Source organism: Vipera berus (genome assembly GCF_964194415.1).
Source record: "Vipera berus genome assembly, chromosome: 6".
In the NCBI taxonomy this organism is placed as follows: Eukaryota; Metazoa; Chordata; class Lepidosauria; order Squamata; family Viperidae; genus Vipera; species Vipera berus.
In genome coordinates, this window is record NC_138208.1 from 33,090,054 (window position 1) to 33,111,885 (window position 21,832).

At 43.9% G+C, this 21,832-nt stretch overlaps 1 protein-coding gene across 1 annotated transcript in view; it reads left to right on the forward strand.

The window, feature by feature from the left end:
• LOC308669744 (dedicator of cytokinesis protein 4-like) overlaps nt 1–21,832 on the forward strand; it is a gene marked incomplete at its 3' end in the record, with an annotated part of 108,213 nt that overhangs the window by 53,621 nt on the left and 32,760 nt on the right. The window contains exon 6 of the mRNA XM_081330619.1: nt 15,184–15,308. Coding sequence (XP_081186745.1) covers nt 15,184–15,308 — 125 coding nt within the window. The remainder of the gene's footprint in view (nt 1–15,183; nt 15,309–21,832) is intronic.

Here is a 21,832-nt window from a genome sequence, read left to right on the forward strand (position 1 = left end):
AGAGGGAAAGATGAAGAGATGAAAAGGATTATTTTATTTTACTCTCGAGCTTGATGGACTTTGCTTAAAACTTAAAGTGAAAGTGCGACACAATTGTAAGTAAAAGATGGCGTCTAAACCTCCCCCTAGAACTTTTCGGAGTGCTGGAAATTCTCCGGTGCAACAACAATCATTACTGCAGGCGTTGCATTCTCCAGATGTAGTGACATCGAAGGATCTTGAAAAACATACCCAGTTAATTTTGGAGTCAATGGGTGTTAAATTTGCACAGATGGAGGAGAAATTGGAGAAATTGGAGCAGAGAATGGAAGAAAGGATGGAACAGAAACTTGGAGAGATGAAGGTAGACATTTTGTCCTCAGTGCATAAAATAGCTAAATGTGTGGAGGTGCTGGATGACAAAGTGGCAGAACTGACTCAAAAGAATGCTATATTAGAAGCAAAAGTATTGGAAATTGAAGATTTCAAAGACAAAATGGATAGCGAACTGAGTTTGGCCCAATTTTATCAGATGCAGTTTGCTGTTAGAATTAGAGGCCTAAAAGAGAATATTAAGGAAGATTTAAAGCAGCTGGTTTCTGAGGCTTTTGAGGTGGTATTGAACCATCCAGCATCTGAAATAAAACAAGGCATGGACAAAGTGTTTCGTGTGAACTCGTGGATTGCTAAACAGAGAAAGTTGCCTAGAGATGTGGTGGTTTATTTTGTAAAAAGGGAAATTAGAGATGAAGTTATACAAGCTGCCTATGATACTAAAGTTGTGATTGCTGGTCAAGAAGTTTTGGTTTTAAAAGAAATTCCTCCAAAGATTTTAAAGAGAAGGAAGGACTTTATATTTCTTGTGCAAGAGTTCAAGCAAAGGGATATAAGGTTCAGATGGGAGATTCCAGCTGGGTTGAGCTTCATGTATGAAGGCAAAAGGTACTGTTTGGGTACTGTGAAGCAAGCGCATGATTTTTACAACAATGTCTTAAAAGCAACCCCATCAACACTTTTGGAAGCTGCAGAGGGATCTGGAGAAGGAGAACATCAAGAGGATGAAGATGGACAGATAGACGAGAATGGTACAGGAGGAGATCAAGCTGCAACTCTTTTGGATGATCCTAGAGAACAGAGGGTGACGCGTGCTGCCTTAAAACGCTCAAAAAAGAAAAGAAGATAGGTCTAGTAGAAATCTATGGAACTTCCACAACATACTGATAGTCAAGTGGTAGTTGTGTTTTTAAGAGTTTTGGGATGATATGTATGGTAACAGAATCTTTAATTTGGAATTAATGGACAATTTACTACAGAGGAAGAGGAAGAAAGTTTTGTGGGTTAATGTGGGTTAATTTGTGTAAGAATTATCTATTATAGCCTATTTTGGCTAGAGAGGTTAATAGGGATAGGTGTTTGTGATGTGTAAATGAGAATATGTTTAGGAAATAGTGAATTGTGGAAGAACATAGATGGGAATGACGCTAGTTTTCTTTTATTTTAGTTCTTTATACATATTTAGTATTATTAAGGATTGGTTTACTCTATATAAGCTAGAGAGTGATGGATTTTAGAGTTTATAATTGTTAGTATATGATTGTTTATGATTGCTTTTTAGATATATACCTTGTATTTTGCTCTGGGAAGTCGGGGGGGGGAGGGGGGGAGGAGGGGAAGTAGGGGGGGGAGGCAGGGGAGGGAGGAGGGAGAGGGGGAGGGGGGAGATAGGGGGGAGGTAGGGAGGGGAGGAGGGAGGGGGAAGGGGGGGTTTTTTAAAGGAAAACTGTATTTTAAAACTTTTCAATAAAAAAAAAAAAAGTTTTGCAGTTCTGGGGCATCGGCGTCATGGAGATCCACCACCCAGTCTGCTACAGTGCCATCCAGGGCCACTTGCACGATCTGGATCCAGCCACGGTCGCTCAGTATGTCATGGCCATATTCCTCCATGTAGTTTAACACCTGAGTCAGGAAATATTCCAGGCGGCACAGCTGTCCACAGTACTTCACCCCCAGTGGTGGGAACTTTCGGATAGATTGGTGTCACTTCTTCCTTTTATGCTGTTGTCCATCTCTGTCTGATGGTGCTGCTCAACCAGGGATGGCGACAGCTGCTGTTTCCATGGTGCTTGTGGAAATGCCTGGGACTGCTGACTCAGCCCCCCCCCCTTCATCCATTCCTTCAGCGGAGCCCAGGTTGGCAATTCCCCGGCATGTGTCAGCTTTCTCCTCCCTTATGAAGGTGATTTTCAGCATGTTGATAGCCTGCTCCAGGAATTGGTTAGAACAGGGTGGTCAGTCATCCTCGTCTTCGCTAAAGTGGAGTGTCCTTTCCATCTCAACTTTCCAACCTGGTTCATGACTGCTGCATCTGACGTCACCTTCCTGGCTTTTTTCTCCCAGTCTTTCTTCTTCCCAACACCCATCGACCACCTGGGCTTGTGGCAGCATTCTGTGACCACTACCTCTTCCGATGAGCTTGAGGATTGGGATCTGTATCCACAGGAGTCTGCTTGGTGGGAGGCTTCCCCCCATCACAGGTTTTTCTTTTTCCATTCCAATATCAGACATTGTTTGCTAAGTCCCCCCGGTAAGGGTCTTCCTTCCGGGTTGACTGTTACTGCAGATCCTGCCTAATGTCAGGGCCCACTTCAAAACCTCATCCTTAGAAAGCAGGACTCGTGCAAGCAGTTTCTTCCCAAAAGAACTTTTATTAGGAGAAGCTGATAGCAGGCATGATAGGCAGGATCTGAGGGTTTCCCACTCAGATCAATAGGTTAAAAGAATCCCAAGCAAACCCTGGACAGTTTGAATGGGCCAATCCTTAGGTGTTCAAGTCCACTGTGGGAAAGGAGCTGATAACATAGGCCGTTCCCAGGCTCATGATGATGTTGTTGGGTCTTCACACCTTCCATTCCGTAGTGAGAGATAAGCCGGATGGCCAGAGGCACATTTCTTTCTCACCCCAAGGTAACATCAAGAGAGAGACAGCCCAAAGCATCTTCCCCCTCCCCTTCAGGAGAATGGCAGAACCCTGAATAAGGAATAGAAAGAATAAAATAGAATACCACCCCTCACCCCCTAGTATAAGATGGATTCTAACACTAAGGTTGGACTTAAGCTCATAGTCTCTTGCTTTGTAGCATGGCACCTTAACTACTAGATCAAGCTGGCTCTCAGTTCATGCCCATTTCTTAATTTTGCTGGTATACCAGTTACATTTTTCAAAACTCTCTGTATATGTAACTGGTAATATCATGTACATGGCAAACTGTTATTAAATTTTTCTATTAAATAATTTTTATTAAATGTCAGACATTCTCATTTGCTCCATCCCATTCTTTGTTATGATGCACGATACAACCATCTCCTGTTCACTGTCACATTTTTCTCTAATTTAACAACTGCAGTGATTCACTTAACAAATGTGGAAAGAAAAGTTGTAAAATGGGTCAAAACTCATTTAACAAATTTCTCACTTAGCAACATATATTTTGGGCTAATTTGTGGTCGTAGGTTGAGGACTAATAAAGGTGCTCTATTAGCAGATTTAACATGATTGCTGCTGTTTGTTTTAACTTTATGATTTTGAAACTGAGTCATCTAATACATAATACACAATGCATAATACATAATGCATAATACAACAACGGTCTCCTGTTCACTGCCACATTTTCCTCTAATTTAACAACAGCAGTGATTCACTTAACAAAAGAAAAGTTTTCACTTAGCAACATAGGTTTTGGGCTAATTTTCCTACTGTATCTGCTACTTTGGCTCAGTTTCAAGCCAAACTCCAAAAACCTTTAGCGAGCCAAGCAGGAATTGAGTTCAAGAAAGCGCTAGAAACAGATGAATGGCTCCTAAGCCACAAGAACCTATATACCATAACAGATAGTCTGCCATGGGTCATGGGGAAAATATACATAAAGCAAGAGACTAACATTCATGCAGTTGTGCCATGACTCAAAGTCAGCAGGTCATTTCGGATTTGTGAAAATGTTGCACCTAGTCAAAAGACAATTTTGGTGGCCATCAATAAAAAAGGACACTGAAAGCTATGTGGCTAGCTGCCCAATCTGTGCCTTAGCAAAGAGATTGCAAGGGAAAACACCTGGATTGCTGCAACCATCAGCGACCCTCTCAGCACCCTGGAAGGAGATTTCCATGGACTTTATTGTGGAGTTACCAGAAAGTGGGGGGAATACAGTTATCTGGGTCATGACGGACCTATTCTCCAAACAAGTACATTTTATTCCCTGCCCAAAAATCCCCAATGCAAAAACACTTGCAAAGCTTTTTGTTCAACACATATACCAGCTTCATGGAGCTCCACAGTGCATTATATTTGATAAAAAGTAAAGGTAAAGGTTCCCCCGCACATGCGTGCTAGTCATTTCTGACTCTAGGGGCCGGTGCTCATCTCCGTTTCAAAGCCGAAGAGCCAGCGCTTGTCCGAGGACGTCTCTGTGGTCATGTGGCCAGCATGACTAGACGCCAAAGGCGCACGGAGTGCTGTTACCTTCCCACCGTAGTGGTCCCTATTTTTCTACTTGCATTTTTTACGTGCTTTCGAACTGCTAGGTTGGCAGAAGCTGGGATGAGTAACAGGCGCTCACTCTGCTACGCGGCACTCGGGATTTGACCCGCCAAACTGCCGACCTTCTGATCCACAAGCTCAGCGTCCTAACCCACTGAACCACCGCGTCCCTTGATAGAGGAGTACAATTCACATCAGAGTTCTGGAGAGCATTCCTAAGCTTGTTAGGGACCACCCAGGGACTGTCATCTAGTCATCATCCACAAACAAATAGTGGGACTGAATGACCGAACTCAGTACTACAACAGTACTTAAGATGCTTTATTAATTACTAGCAGGACAACTGGACGGGTTTATTTCTCTTCGCAAAAGTTGCCTATAACAATGCAGTCCACTCCAGCGTGGGTTACACTCCTTTCCAAGTCACAACAGGGCAGAGTTTTAATCTGATGCCTAAACTTCTTTCAAGTGACCCTGCAATCCTGTCTTTAAAGGAGTAGATTGCACAACTAAAAAACACCTAGCCAGTTGTGAGGAAAGGTTTAGATGCAAGCTGATAAAAAGAGAATCGGCCCAAAACCTTTTAGTGTAGGGGAGAAAGTTTACATGTCCACCAAATACTTAAAGTCTCTACAACCCTCAAAGAAACTGGGACCAAAATTTGTGGGACCATTTCCTACTACCAGAATCATAAACCCTGTCACGATAGAATTAAAATTCCCCAAAACACTCAGACAGGTTCACCCTATTTTCCACTGCAGTCTTCTAAAATGAGATCAGTAATCACCCTTAAGACCAGCTACTGCTCCTCCCACTCCTCCCATAATGGTGGAAGGAGAACAGCATTTTGAAATTAAAAAAATCCTAGATTCCAGAAAACATCATGGCTCCACCCAATACCTAGTAGCATGGAAGCATCTTCCAACCTCCCAAAATGAATGGATCCACAAACGCCATGTTGGGGCCCCCAAGCTCCTTAGGAAATTTCACAAGGCATATCCCAACAAGCCGGACTAATCCCTGTCTCCTTTTGTTTCTATTTTCTCCCACAGGTGGATATCTCTTTTAAGGGAGGCAGGATGTCAGAACCCATATATTATTAAGGGGGACTCTATTCTATTTCTGGTCCTGTTAGAGGTCCTGGTGGGACGGGGTTGGGGGAGGTGGCTGCTGCGCTGGGAATGTGGGGGTGGGGCATCGAATCCCCACGGCGATAGGGTATGGCAGCAGGTGTTTGCGCGGAGGGTCATATCAACATCTGGGATCGCGCCCCCGCTATCTTCGAGCGGTGGCGCGCTCCGACCCCCCGGTTAGCACCCTCTTACCCGGGGATGAGGGTGATCAGGCCCCTGAGCTCAGGCTGGTCTATTTTAACGCTAGATCCATAGTTAATAAAGCTCCCCTCATCCGTGATCGGATCGAGGAGGAATGTGCGGATCTAGCGTGCATCACGGAAACTTGGCTGGGCTCGGAGGGAGGGGTGCCTCTCACCGAGTTATGCCCGCCGGGTTTCCGGGTGCTGCACCAGCCACGGGCTCAGGGCAGGGGTGGTGGGGTGGCAGTGGTTATTCGGGAGACATTGTGTCCCCGGGAGGCCACCATTGTCCAGATGGCCGGGAGTGAAACCCTCTTCTTGAGGTGTGGTCCTCGGGTTCAGTTGGGCTTGTTGCTTACATACCTGGCGCCCAGCTGTGTGGCAACAGCCCTGCCCGAGCTGCTCAACACCCTTGCAGGGTTGGCGGTGGAGTTCCCCAGGCTTGTAGTCCTGGGTGACTTCAACCTGCCATCACTGGGAGGGTCGTCGGAGTTAGCTCGGGAGTTCATGGCTTCCATGACAGCCATGGGCCTGACCCAGGTTATTGAGGGCCCGACTCATGAGGGGGGTCACACTCTCGACCTGGTGTTCCTGTCTGGACAGTGGTTGGATGATCTGGGAGGGGGTTCTCCGTCCATCACCCCTCTGTCATGGTCAGATCATTACCTCCTGAGGCTGGTTTTCCGTCATGCCATCCCCCGTCGACCAGGTGGTTCCGCCCCAGGCGCCTAATGGACCCAGATCGGTTCCAGAGGGCGCTTGGGCCTATACCTATCACCCTTACCCACAGCCCAGTCGATGCCCTGGTGGAGGCCTGGGAAACGGCAGCCACCAGGGCACTCGACTGCGTTGTACCCATGCGACCTCTGACCTCTGACCCGACGCAGATCCCGTTGGGCCCCATGGTTCTCTGTGGAGCTCCGGGAGATGAAGCGGAGGAGACGAGGTCTAGAGAGCGGTTGGAGATCCAGCCGATCCGAATCCGACCGATTGCAGTTAAGAACCTTTATAAGGTCTTATCTTGCGGCGATAAGGACGGCGAAGTCTAACTACTTTGCCGCCCTTATCGCGTCCGCAGATAATCGCCCGGCCGCCCTGTTTAGGGTGACTCGCTCCCTCCTTAATCAGGAGGTGAGAGAGGATCCCTTGCAGGGACGAGCCGAGGAGTTTAGTCATCATCTGGCGGACAAAATCGCTCGGATCCAGACCGGCTTGGACTCTGACTGGGCAGAGTCTAATGTGGAGGAATCAGGCGGTCTTGAGCACGTTATCTGGAATGAGTTCGACCCTGTTTCCCCTGATGATGTGGACAGGATCATGGGGAGACTGAGCACCACCACCTGTTTGTTGGATCCGTGCCCCTCCTGGCTAGCTTATGCGGCTCGGGAAGGAACACGAGGCTGGTTCCATGCAGTAATAACTGCTTCCTTGAAGGAGGGCGTCTTTCCTGCTGCCTTGAAGGAGGCGGTGGTGAGACCCCTTCTCAAGAAGCCTGCTTTGGACCCGGCTGTTTTAAACAACTACCGTCCAGTCTCCAACCTTCGCTTTCTGGCGAAGGTTGTTGAGAGCATGGTGGCGCATCAGCTCCCTCTGTTCCTGGAGGAAACTGATTATCTGGACCCGTACCAATCGGGCTTCAGGCCCAGACACAGCACAGAGACGGCATTGGTTGCGCTGGTGAATGATCTCTGGAGGGCTAGGGACAGGGGTTGCTCCTCTGTCCTGGTCCTATTAGATCTCTCAGCGGTATTCGATACCATCGACCATGGTATCCTACTGCGGCGTCTCAGGGGGCTGGGAGTGGGAGGCACCGTTCTACGGTGGTTCTCCTCCTACCTCCAGGGCCGCTCGCAGTCGGTGTTGACAGGAGGGCAGAGATCCGCCCCGAGGTCTCTCATTTGTGGAGTTCCTCAGGGGTCGGTTCTCTCGCCTCTCCTGTTCAACATCTATATGAAGCCGCTGGGCGAGATCATTCGTGGTTTTGGGGTGGGGTATCATCAGTACGCTGATGATACCCAACTTTTTCTTTCCACCCCGAACCAACCCAGTGATGCCCTCTCCGTGATGTCCCGGTGCCTGGAGGCGGTTCGGGTCTGGATGGGGAGAAACAGGCTCCGTCTCAATCCCGCCAAGACTGAGTGGCTGTGCATATCGGCATCTCGGGTTAACCAAGTTATTCCATCCTTAATGATGGGGGGTGAGGTGTTACCCCCCGTCGATAGGGCTCGCAACTTGGGCGTCCTCCTGGATTCACGGCTCAATTTCGAAGACCATATTGGAGCCGTGACCAGGGGGGCTTTTGCTCAGGTTCGCCTGGTGCGCCAGTTGCGTCCCTATCTGGACCGAGACGCCCTACGCACAGTTACTCACGCGCTTGTGACCTCCCGTTTGGACTACTGTAACGCTCTCTACATGGGGCTGCCCTTGAAGACCACTCGGAGGCTTCAACTGGTGCAGAATGCGGCCGCGCGAGTTGTAATGGGGGTTTCCCGATACTCCCATGTAACACCTCTACTCCGTGAGCTGCATTGGCTTCCGGTTGCCCTCCGGGTGAAATTCAAGGTGCTGGTTATCACCTATAAAGCCCTACATGGCCTGGGTCCGGGATATTTGAGGGAACACCTGCTGCCGGCATCAAACGCCCTTCGCCCAGTGCGCTCCCACAGGGAGGGTCTGCTCAGGGTCCCGCCGGTAAGAGATTGCCGGCGGGTGACACCCAGGGATAGGGCCTTCTCGGTGGGAGCGCCTGCCCTCTGGAACCAGCTGCCGGTGGAGCTGAGAACTGCCCCCGACCTCCGATCATTCCGCCGGGGCCTGAAGACCTGGCTCTTCGAGCTCTCGGGCCCAGACTGAGGAGAAATTTTTAATTTGGGGTTCTTTTTAACTGACTACAGGGTCAATTTAATATTTTTTAATTTGGTTCTTAATTTTTGTATTTTGGATTTTTAATTCCCTGTAAACCGCCCTGAGTCCTCAGGGAATAGGGCGGTATATAAATATAACTAAATAAATAAATAAATAAATATTTCTTTTTATTTCATTACTCCAGATTCTGCCATTCTCCTGAAGGGGAGGGGGGAAGATGGTGCAGGCTGTCTCTTTGTTTTTTTCTGTTGCTACAATGTACCCCTTCCACTGTTTCTGCATATCTACTCTTTGAACTCTCTCTCCCTTGATGTTACCTTGGGAGGAGAAAGGAAAGAGCCTCCAGCCATCTGTCTTATCTCCTGTTTCAGAAGAGAAGGTGTGAAGACCAACAACATTGTTGCGAGCCTGGGAAAGACCTGTATTATTAGCTCCTTTTCCACAGTGGATTTGACACCTGAGGATTGGCCCATTCAAACTGACCGGATGAATTATTGGGGTGGGGTTTGCTTGGGACTCTTTTAACCTATTGATCTGATCAGGAAACCCTCAGATCCTACCTATCATGCCTGCTATCAGCTTCTCCTAATAAAAGTTCCTTTTGAAAGAAACTGCTTCCACGAGTCCTGCTTTCTTAGGATGAAGTTTTGAAGTGGGCCCTGACACAGAGGATTATTGGCTGCCTTCTCCTCCCCCCACTGGAGGAACTGTACAGTTCCTGTTATCTTAGGAAAGCTCAAAGCATTCTTAAAGACTCATTTCATCCAGGACTTTCTTTTTTTGAACTATTACCATCTGGCAGATGGTACAGGATAATAAAAAAAAGATAAATAGGCTGAAAAATCATTTTTATTCCAGAGCTGTAACCATATTAAATACTACTGTATTGTGCAACATTAGGGGCAGCACAATGGTGAATAGAATGTGAAGGATGTGTGCATATGATGTATGTTCTTATTTGTGGCTTTTACTTTTGTGTAGTGTGCACTGTGGACAGCACTTAATTTCATTGTGAGTTACACAAAGACAATGAAAATAAAGATATTCTATTCGAAGTTTAATACATTTTCATGTAATTGCCTGCTATTTTATTCTACGCAGTGTAATACCTTTTTCAGCCCTATGTCTGTTGTTGTGATCTGTGCACATATTCAAAACAATTGCCAAATACACATAGGAATCCACTAGGATTTTTATCCACTAGGAGCCCAAGTAAAATATAATTTAACTTCTTGAAAGACAATAAAGATCCCCACAACCTCTCTTAAAATTCTGCTTTCAGTAGCAGTTAATAGCAGCTCCAGAATGGGAAATCCATGGAATAGAATTGTCTTGAATTGATTAAGTGAGATTTACTTATACATATACTTGTACATATATAGTACTCCAAGAATTGCAGGATTTTTGACTAGTGGGGTTTCTGTTTCATGTGAAGGAATTCTGTGCATGTATCGGTGCATGCTTTAGTGCAGCAACCCTCCCCACCTTCATAGAATCTTTGTTGCCCACTTCAATGATACAGGCATGGTATGGACAATACATTGGACAAGCGTTTGTTAATGGTATTCTTTACAAGAGGGAATGAATTAAGTATTAGTTAACTGGAAGAGACAGCATGGCTGTATTTAGTTTTAATAACTTAGTCTTCTTTGCAAATAAATTCTCAGCGATTTTCACTTTGTCTAGGCTTTCTTTAGTCCTTCAGGGAAAAATTGGATCAGAATTAAAACAAAAGTTACCTTTGGCCTATTTGATATTGGCTTTCAAGATCGCTCTTTCTAGATCTAAATTTCTTCTCAGGTTGGGCAGTTGTTTCCCTTTCAACTCTTAAAGCTCGTTCTTAATTATTCCCCTATCCTTAGTTTATCAACACTTGCTCTCTGCTTGTCATATCGAGCTATTGTTTCACAATCCTTCCTAAGAATTCCAAAGTTCCATATTTATATAGCTTTTGGTTTCTAATAACCAATCTATGTTTGTTGACTCACTTGGCCTGAAGCTTCTGTTCCAAGTTGCTGTAACCAAGGCAACCCCGACTGGCTTTGGTCCAATTCTCAGTAACACTACTAGGTCTCTGGCCTAAATATATCAGTTATATTACAACCACCTTGTTCAGAGATTTTAGACAGCTATACATACTTTTTTTTCTTTTTTTTTTATTAAAAAGTTTTAACATACAATTTTTCCCTTAAAAAATCCCCCCTCCCCCCCCTTCTCCCTCCCCCCCTTCCTCTCCCCCCTCCCCCCCTCCCCCCCCGACTTCCCAGAGCTAAGTACAAGGTATATATAAAAAAAACAATCATAAACAACCATATACTAACAACCATAAACTCTAAAATCTATCACTCTCTAGCTTATATAGGATAAAACAAACCTTAGTAATATTAAATAGACTTATTCAAATATAAAACTTCTTAACCCTATACTTATTCTGAGTAAACTCAAGCCATTTTCTCCCTTCCATAATATAGCGTTCCTGCGAGTAATCTTTCAAATAGGCCGAAATCTTCACCATTTCGACCAAGTCGGAAACCTTTAAAATCCACTCTTCTATGGTCGGCAGTTCCTCTTTCCAGTACTATCCTATCAAAAGTCTTGCTGCCATAATTAAATTCAACATCAACTTAGTATATTCCATCAAATTTTTATCCAAAAAGCCTTAACCTTTTTGCAGGTCTACCATATATGAAAATATGAAAATATATTACGTCTTTATCACCGCACCTCCAACATTTAGGCTAATAATTCAGATACATGCTTAGCTTTTTAAAGTCTAAATACCATCTATAAAACATTTTGTAAAAATTCTCTCTTAGATTTCAAACTTATATAAATTTTACATTCCTCATCCAAATCTTTTCCCACCTCCCACTACTTGGCTGTAAGTACGTTGTGAAAGTTCCATAGACTTCTGCTGATCTTGTTCTTTTATCTTTTTTGATCGTTTTAAAGCAGCACGCGTCACCCTCTGTTCTCTGGGATCATCCAAAAGTGTTATAACTTGATCTCCTGCAGCACCATTCTCCTCTATCTGTCCATCTTCAGCCTCTTGATATTCTCCTTCTCCAGATCCCTTTGCAGCTTCCAGAAGTGTTAATGGGGTTGCTTTTAAAACATTATTGTAAAAATCACGCGCTTGCATCACAGTAACCAAACGGTACCTTTTACCTTCATACATCACCATCAACCCAGCTGGAATCTCCCATCTGAACCTTATATCTCGTTGCTTGAGCTCTTGCACCAGAAATGTAAAATCCTTCCTTCTCCTTAAAATCTTTGGAGGAATTTCTTTTAGAACCAGAACTTCTTGATCAGCAATCACGACTTTAGTATCATAGGCAGCTTGTATAACTTCATCTCTAATTTCCCTTTTTGCAAAATAAACCACCACATCTCTAGGCAGCTTTCTCTGTCTAGCAATCCATGAGTTCACACGATACACTTTATCCATGCCTCCTTTTATTTCAGATGCTGGCTGATTCAATACCACTTCGAGAGCCTCAGAAACCAGCTGCTTTAAATCTTCCTTAATATTCTCCTTTAAACCTCTAATTCTAATGGCAAACTGCATCTGGAAATATTGAGCAAGACTTAATTCTCTATCCATTTTGTCTCTTAAATCTTCATTCTCCAATACTTTTGCTTCTAATATAGCATTCTTTTGAGTCAAATCTTTGACTTTTTCATCCAAATCTTCCACACATTCAGCCACTTTATACACTGAAGACAAAATGTCTACCTTCATCACGCTGAACTTCTGTTCCATCCTCTCTTCTATTCTCTCCTCCAATTTCTCCAATTTCTCCTCCATCTTTGTAAATTTATCATCCATTGATTGATTAATTGATTCCAAAAGTTTATCCAGAGCATCTCGTAAGTCCTTCGATGTCACTACATCAGGAGGATGTAATGCCTGCAATGATGATTGTTGCACCGGGGAAGTTCCAGCACTCCTAAGAGTTTTAGGGGGAGGTTTAGCCGCCATCTTTTACTTTCGATTGTGACGCACTTTCACTTAGAGTTTAAAAAATCCATCAAGCTCGAGAGTAGAATAAAATAGTCCTCTTCACCTTTTCCTCTTGTACCGCTCTGCCTGCTCTTTTTATTCCATAGTCCTTCCTTCAGGCAGGGGTGGTCGCAGACGCCTGGCTCTGCTCCATAAAGTCAGGAGCAGAGGCGCTGGCCAGCTGGGAGCGACCCAGGCTACGGGGGAGTTCGATCCTTCGGCCGCCCAAGCTGCAAGCTCAGGCGGCCCCGGAGAACTCAACCCCTACCTGGGGCCTCACCCCCTCCTCTTCTCCCGAGGAGGGGGCTTCAAATTCGCCCGAACAGCTGATCAGCGCTGTTTCGGGCGAAAAAAAACTCAGCTGAGCCGCGGGCAGCCCGGGAAGGCTGTCTCCGTCGCGGCGGAGCCACCGGAAGTCAGCTATACATACTTTTTTACTTAGGCATGGGTAGCCCCAATTAAAAAAGGAATCACTATATGTTTCAGAATTAATGCATAATTAAAACTGTTTTTTTTTGTTTCACAAGGAAAACCTAATCCCCTAACTCTCTTTAAAAATCTATAAATATATTGTATATTACATAATTATATTGTTTTCTATAAAACTAATAAATGGTAATATAAATTATTCACTAATGTTCTTCAATACTACAAACAGATTCCATAAAGGTATACAATTATTCTTCCTTTACAAAACATTTTCCAGTTTGTCAATGTAAGAATTCATTTCCTTTCCACTAATTTCAAATTACAAAAATATCATTTTTCCTGATATTTTCACAGATTGTTTATTGTAAATGAGGACCCAGATTGTTGAAGGCAATATGCTGATATTGTAAACTGCTTTGAGAGCGCTGTAAAGCACTATGGAGCCATATATAAGTGCTATGGCTATTGCTATGTTCTTGAAACCAAAACAGTTAATACAGACACTTAGATACTTTTTGAAGTCTTCTTAAATAACATTTATTCTCTGGACTTCTGAATTAAGGGAGAATCATAGATTCTAATCTTCAGATTAAATAAATAGGGGGACATTTTAGATTCCAGTCATATCAGCAGCCAGGAGTAAAACCATTGTTTGATAGCCATTCTTTGGTGTTTGGACATGGAAAAATAATACTGGAAAGTATTGGTATTGATGGCAGTGGTTAGAATGTAGTATTGCAGGCTAACTCTATCCACAGCCAGGAATTTGATCTTAACTGGCTCAGGGTTGACTCATCCTTCCATCCTTCTCAGCTTGGCAAAATGAGAACCCAGATTGTTGGGAGCAATATGCTGACATTTGTAAACTACGCAGAGAGTATTGTAAAGCACTATGGAGCAGTATATAAGTCTAAGTGCTATTGCTATTTCTAACATCTGTTTATAAGCAGAGGCTGGGTTTAGGAGTGTAGTTTCCATTTACAGATAAAATAGCTAATAAGGAGTTGTATTACCCAGAAGTGATGGCATGTATTTGCATCTTTCTTCAAGACATTTTCTCACTTGTGAGTTGTAAAATATGTGGATTCATTTTCATTTCTGGTCTGGATGAAAACTAAAAGATAACATTTCCTCTCATATAAATGTATTAGAGAAAAAATGTTGCTTTCAGCATTTTCCTTACCTAGTAAGTTGTCACAAATTCCAATACCAAGCACTCACCAGCTTCAAAACAATTATACAGTGATCAGTTCAACAAAGGAGGAAATAATGTATTTTGATATAATCCAGTAGTATTCCCACAGCAGTAATCTCTTTCCATCTTTAAGAGTCAGTAAATTTTTTGCTGATTGCAAAGTCTTTAAAATTGGAGTCCTCTATGCCATCTTACCAGAAGCCTTTTTGATTGTGTTAGTTTTTGAGAAATAAGTTTAAGGAGAAATACATTTAAATAAATTAAGACTGTAACTATCTGTAAAATCATTGCTGTCTAACCTGTCAAGAATGTTTCCTGTATTCCAAATAGTGTTTACCTCCTCCTTCAACCTCTCCAGTTTGATAAATATATGAACATGCTGTAAGTTACTGTACTGCTTCTTGTTATTCTGAAAAACATGATTTAAACTGAAACTAAATAGTATTGGTATCTTGACCACGTGCATTTCCTTTGCATTTCTGCAGATTCTGAATATTTTTGCTGATACCTGATATAAAAGCTGTACAGGCTTTTTTAAAAGGAAACTTGCTATACTTGATGCACCTGGAGATTCACACAGGAACATCAGATTAGAATACTATTTTAGGAGAAAATGTAGTCTCCTCCTCCTCCTCCTCCTCTTCCTCTAACTCTTCCTCTTCTCTCCCTTTCCCTTTCCCCTCTTTCCTCCCTCCCCTCGTTCCCATTCCTCCTGTTATTGCTGAATCGAATTCACTTTCTAATGAGTTTATTGTATTTCTGTTTTTTGTTGTTATTGTTATTATTGTTGTTATATTTTTTAAGATGTGCTGAGATGATATTTTTGTTTTGGTTAACTTACTTTATTTTTTCTCCCATAGGTGAAATGAGAAATGATCTATATATCACAATAGAAAGAGGAGAATTTGAAAAAGGAGGGAAAAGTGTGGCCAGAAATGTGGAAGTCACAATGTACATTGTGGACTGCGGTGGACAAATTTTGAAAGTAATTTCTGTTTAGCTTCTTTTTTAAATTATAAATACTATTTTAAATTATAACCTTTTATAATGAGGAATATCCAAGAGATTATGCTGCTAGATGACTAACAGTAGGATTTCTTGATGTCTGAATTAAGCTTTGCCGATTGTGCTAAAGAAAAATATATGTTAGGTACTGACGCTATCCTAACATTAATTTCAAACAATCTGTTGTTAGGCATGCTTAATTAATGTAATGAAACTGAAAAGAGATCATGAATTATGTTGATATTGGACTGGACCTGTTAAACTGCTGCTGGATCTGTCTGAAGCCTTTCCAATAGCTTGAATTGCAATTATCAGCTTCTTAGTGAAAGATGCACTAAACAGACCTGTTATGTATTGGGCTCTTGTGATACACCACGTGGGTTGCTGGAGCAGCTAACAGCTCTCCAGCAACCCAGACTAACTGTCTCCTGTCCTGCAATTGGCTAGCCCTAGGCAGCAATGGTTGGTTCAAACCTATTGGCTGCCACCTAGGGGCTAGACTATATATTGCGGCTGGTTGCAGCCCTTGCTTCAGTACAGTTCCAGCAAGAAATAAAAGTATGAGTTATCCTGTACTCAGCCTAGTGTCATCATTCCTGCACCAAGAACCCACTATTTAACAGTGGTGATGAAGGTGGGATCCTGCTTCGCTGATTAAGAGCTGAAGTCCATGAGGGGAAGGCAGCACACGCCAGAGGGAAGAGGCATTTCCTCCCCCCTCTCAAGGCCGGCTAGCAAGCTACACTAGCGGCCTCGTGCTCAGTGGAAGCATTCCCTTAGCCTTGAAGCAGGATACAAAAATCTCAGGAACCAGAGAGAAGAATGCCAAAGGTCGGCAAATTAAGAGAATTCGACGTGAAACACCCGGAGGAATGGCCATCTTATATTTCGCAAGTAGAAAACTATCTCAGAGCCAATTAGATCTTGGAAGAAGGACTGAAGGCCGCAATGCTGCTTTGCATGTGCGGCCCAGCAACCTTTGATTTGGCTGAGAATCTTTTTGTGCTGAAAACCAATTGAAGCAGTCTCCTACACAGATCTAAAAAAGAAGCTAACGGGGGACTTCCAGCCCAAGATGCCTGAGATGGCTTGGCGATTCAAATTTGACCAAAGAGTGCAGCTACCCGGGGAGACAGCTTTGGAGTTCATTGTGGGCCTAAGACCCCTATGCAAGTTCTCAAATTTAGAAGAACGACTAAGAGACTGGCTCGTCTGTGGCCTGCGAGACAGAATGCTTCAGCAGAGACTATTTGCTAGACCCAATTTAATGTTTTCTGAAGCACAGGATGAGGTGATGGCCAACGAAGCCACCGGGGGCTCAGTGCAGACAGTTCAGCCCACGAAACCTTCAAAAGTCAAAAAATCGGTCCATCTTGAGGTCACAAAATGCACCGGAGAATCGTCAGAGGAAGAAGAACCTGAAATCAACTGAGATCTAAGGGGTGCAGTGGCAACCATCTTCGCGCCAATTGCAGATTTGGTTCGGCCACGTGTAGAGCTTGCAGAAGAACAGGCCACATCGTGGTGGTTTGCAGAGCCTGCCAGAGAGACCGGCCACCCAAACACCAGGCGGAAGAACCGACTAGGAGAGCTACTGGGGCCCAGGGTCCAGTTAATGTGGGATTCTTCAGAAGCCGTAGAAGCGTATGCCGCACCGGGGCTCAACGCCCTCTCAAACCCAAACTTAAGCTCTTGGTAGAGCTACAAGGAGTTCCAGGTAAGATGGAATTGGACTCCGGCTCTGCAGTCTCAATCATTTCGCAAGACACATTTAACTTCATGTGTAGGTGCAGTAACAATTGGGCCAAACTAAAACCCTCAGATATCATTTTAACGGATTTTCAAAATGCTCACGTTAAAGTTAAGGGAGAAGCCACTTTATTGGTAAAATTTAAAGGGTTTTTGGGGCACCTGGATATAATAGTAGTAGGGGGCCAGAGAAAGAGTCTCATTGGACTTGATTGGTTTGATGCCTTATGTATTCAGATTACTGGCATAAACCAGACACAAACTGCAGACCTCATGTCAGTGTGTGAAGAATATGTGGATGTTTTTGATTCAAACCTAGGGACATACACAGGCCTGCCACTCTCTTTTAAGTTAGATTCCAACGTTGTCCCAATCAGGGTTAAACCTCGCAGGGTCCCCTTTGCTTTAAAACATAAAATTGATTCCGAAATTGATAAGCTTGTAGAACAGGGTGTGTTACAGCCTGTTGATGGTGGGGAGTGGGAAACTCCTATTGTCACTCAACTTAAAGCCAACGGAGAAATTCACATTTGTGCTGACTATAAATGCACATTAAATAAGGCCCTCAAGCAACACACTTACCTGGTCCCAGTGGTCAATCATATTTTAGCTTCCTTGCAAAGGGGGACTATTTTTGCTAAACTTGATTTAGCACAGGCCTATCAGCAATTGCTGGTTGACAAGGCCACAGCCATGGCTCAAACGATCGTGACTCATAGAGGGGCATTCAACGTTAAATGCTTACAGTTTGGAGTCAGCGTTGCACCAGGTATTTTCTCTCAGGGAGTAAATCAAAAACTCCCTATCAGAGGGTGATGAACCATGGTTCATTTGATGCATGGTGAACATCAGGTAAAAATAAAGAAAGCCCGAAGCATATATTCTACTATAAAACTTTTAATCAGAAAAAGCAAAGAAAGACTCATGACTACATGTCTATCTCACCAGACAGCACAAAGAGAAGGAAAGAAGTAGACCTTTTGTCTGGACATGCGCACATCATAGTAGATCCAGACATGAAACCAAAACATGGCTGGACATGTGACAATCACCTTGGTTACAATGATAAGAGTATAATACAGCTGGCAGAAAAACAGAGTGAGACGTGCTGAGCTGACAAAACAGAAAAAACGCAATGACATTTTCCAAGGGATTATGGAACGTACACTTAAGGGTATTCAGGGCATCTGCCCTTATTTTGATGATGTTCTTATTGCAGGGGAATCCCCTGAAGTGTTGGCCAGTAGGCTCAGGGCTGTCTTGCAGAGGCTTCGCAAAGCAGGCCTCAAATTAAAAAAGACCAAGTGTAGTATTGGGGTTTCATCAACAGAATTCTTGGGTTTCCCCATTGATGCTAACAGCATTCACCCTGGTGATTCTAAAGTGAAGGCCATTAAAATGGCTCCTAGGCCCAAATCAAAAGTAGAGCTTCAAGCATTTTTGGGTCTCCTAAATTGTTATCACACATTCCTACCTCATAAGGCAGCAATAGCAGAGCCCCTCCACAGGCTACTAGACGAAAAAGCTCCTTGGAAATGGACTAACTTACACGAAAAAAGTTTCCAGGACTTGAAAGCAATATTGTCAGAAAAGTCCACTGTAACTCATTACATAGAGTCTAAACCTGTATGTCTTGCATGTGATGCATCTCCCTATGGGGTGGGGGCAGTCTTACGCCAGATAAAAAAAATGGGAAACAGATTCCTATAGCATTTTACTCAAGGACCTTGTCCTCTGCTGAACACAACTATGCTCAGATTGACAAAGAGGCTCTGGCCATAGTTGCTGGAATTAAAAATTTTCATGATTATTTATATGGCAGGGATTTCACTGTCTACACTGACCACAAACCTTTGTTGGGACTGTTCACAACAGACAAACAACCCCCCCCCCACATACTATCTCCAAGAATGTTGAGATGGTCTATTTTCCTGTCTGCATACAATTTTAAACTAATTCACAAACCGGGAAAGGAAATGGGCCATGCTGATGGCCTCAGCAGACTACCACTGCCACTAATGGATCCAGATCCGGCTCCTGCTGCTAGAATACTGTCAATACAGGACATAACTGAGTTTCCCCTCCCTGCTGGGGACATTGCTGCTGAAACTGCCACAGATAAAATACTTAGTAGAGTGTTGTCATGGGTATAAATGGGCTGGTTGGAAAAAAGTCCAGGCTCAGAATTTCAAAGCTATTTTGTCAGGAGGCATGAGTTGTCTGCACACAAAGGGTGCATTTTATGGGGGAACAGACTCATAATTCCCACTTCCCTAAGAGACAGGGTTTTACACTCATTACATGAAGGCCATCCAGACATTGTCAGAATAAAAGCTTTAGCTAGAAGCTACCTTTGGTGGCCTGGCCTTGATAAGGCCATTGAGGTCAGGTCCATGGTTGTTATACGTGCCAGCAATCTAGGCCTGAAATGCCACAGGCCCCAGTTCACAGGTGGGAGGAAACGCACACTCCCTGGTCTAGGATTCACATAGACTACGCTGGGCCTTTTCAGGGGCAGCTCTTCCTGATAGTAGTGGATAGTCACTCAAAATGGCTGGAAGTAATTCCAGTTCCTAACATGACTACTGCTAGGACCATCCAGGTGCTGAGAAAACTCTTTGCAACACATGGGTTGCCTGATGTCTTAGTTTCTGACAATGGGGCCCAATTCACTGCTGCTGAATTTCAGGCTTTCCTTAGGGCTAATCTCATCAGACATGCAATGTCTGCACCTTTTCATCCATCTTCTAATGGTCAAGCCGAACGCATGGTGAGGACAATGAAGGAGGCACTCAAGCACATTGTCACAGGTGACTGGCATCACAGATTGGCAGATTTCTTACTCTGCCAGCATTCTACGCCCTGCACGGCCACAGGTAAAAGTCTTGCAGAACTATGTTGGGGGAGGCGTTTGATTACTAAACTGGACAGGTTGCATCCAGACAGAGTGGCAGCAGAAGCCTCTCGACCAAAACCCCCGAGGGGGCTGCACATGGGTGATTGGGTTTGGGTCAGGAACTATGGTTATGGGAATTTGTGGGTTCCTGGTCAAATCACCAAAGCATCCGGACCCGTATCTTATGAAGTGGGGTTGGAGGGAGGGTGAGTTGTCAGAAGACACATTGATCAGCTCAGGAAAAGGTTTCCAGAATGGCCACTAAGCGAGGACTGCATCATAAGTCCCTCCCAAGGTCCTCAAACGTGCGGCCAAGCCAGCCCTCACATGGACTACCAGGACTTTTCCTTCTCAGCGGAGATGAAACTAGAGGGAGAACAGAGGAGCTCAGGAGTGCAACATGGACCCCCTGATGAAGTGAGCCAACCAAACTTCAGAAACCGCTGTGCCTACTCTGCTGAACCGACTGGGGTGGTCCAACCTGGTGAGGCCAGCCACAGTGTTTTGAATTCCCTTGACTTTGGAGCACAAATCTACCCAGCCCACTGGGTAAGCTGGTAGACCACAAAGTGATGGGAACTCCGAGATGTTCCTCTAGGGCACACAAGCCTCCTTCGTACCTTAAAGATTACATTGTAAAATAAAGAGATATATATTGTTGTAAAACCTGTTGCCACTAAACTACAGAAACTAGTGCTTTGTGTAACTGCCTATTACTGCAAATGGAAGCCTGATCATTTAGACTTTGTTTAATCTCATTGTATTCCACGGTGATTTTTGTTATTATCACTTGATTGTGTTTGTGTTGATTAATAAGTCTTGGCAACTGTCAACATGTTGTTGTCATAGTTTGATCTAAGAGGGGAGGGGTGTTATGTACTGGGCTCTTGTGATACACCACGTGGGTTGCTGGAGCAGCTAATGGCTCTCCTGCAACCCGGACTAACTGTCTCTTGTCCTGCAATTGGCTAGCCCCAGGCGGCAATGTTTGGTTCAAACCTATTGGCTGCCGCCTAGGGGCTAGACTATATATTGCAGCTGGTTGCAGCCCTTGCTTCAGTACAGTTCCAGCAAGAAATAAAAGTATGAGTTATCCTGTACTCAGCCTCGTGTCGTCATTCCTGCACCAAGAACCCACTATTTAACAAGGGCCATGAAGAACAGGTAGACATTCTTTACTGAGGATCTGTCTGTTGCAGCCAATGTAAGCTGTATCCAAGGCACAAACCATTGATGGAAATCCTAATGATCTTCCTAGTTTCCAAGTGTTATCTTAAAAGATGGGGATGATATACTCAAACTTCCCAGTAACAAACTTAATGGTATTCTCTTTAATATGGCAAAAGAATGACAGCACATCCCTGACATCCAAAAGGCGTCCATGGCCAAATAGACTGGATGATTAATCTACTGTTCCAGAGCATTAACTAGCTGGCAAAGATAAGGCCTTCATGGCTGATTCTGGCCTAAATTGGTTACAATTTTTGGGCAGATCTACAGAGGCAGCCATACATTTTTTGATCATTACCTGGAACATACACACCAAGTCCAGTTCAATACTAGCTTCCAGTGCCTTCACAAATAGATATTTGAACCCAAGACTGATCAAAACAATGAAAAAATAATAATGCTCTTCTGACCACCTCTACCAAAAGGCAAGAGAAGTGGCCTATCTAGGATCCAAGTTTAATTTTTTGAGGTTTCTTGTTCCTTCTATCTTCAATCTAGACCAGAGCACAAAAGGACATCTTGAAATCCAGTGATCAATTCCTAGCTGGAAAAGCCACAGAAATAATACCACTGGCTGACAATCTTTTAAGTGAATTGCATTTTCTTCATAATGCCCAAAAAGAATAGGG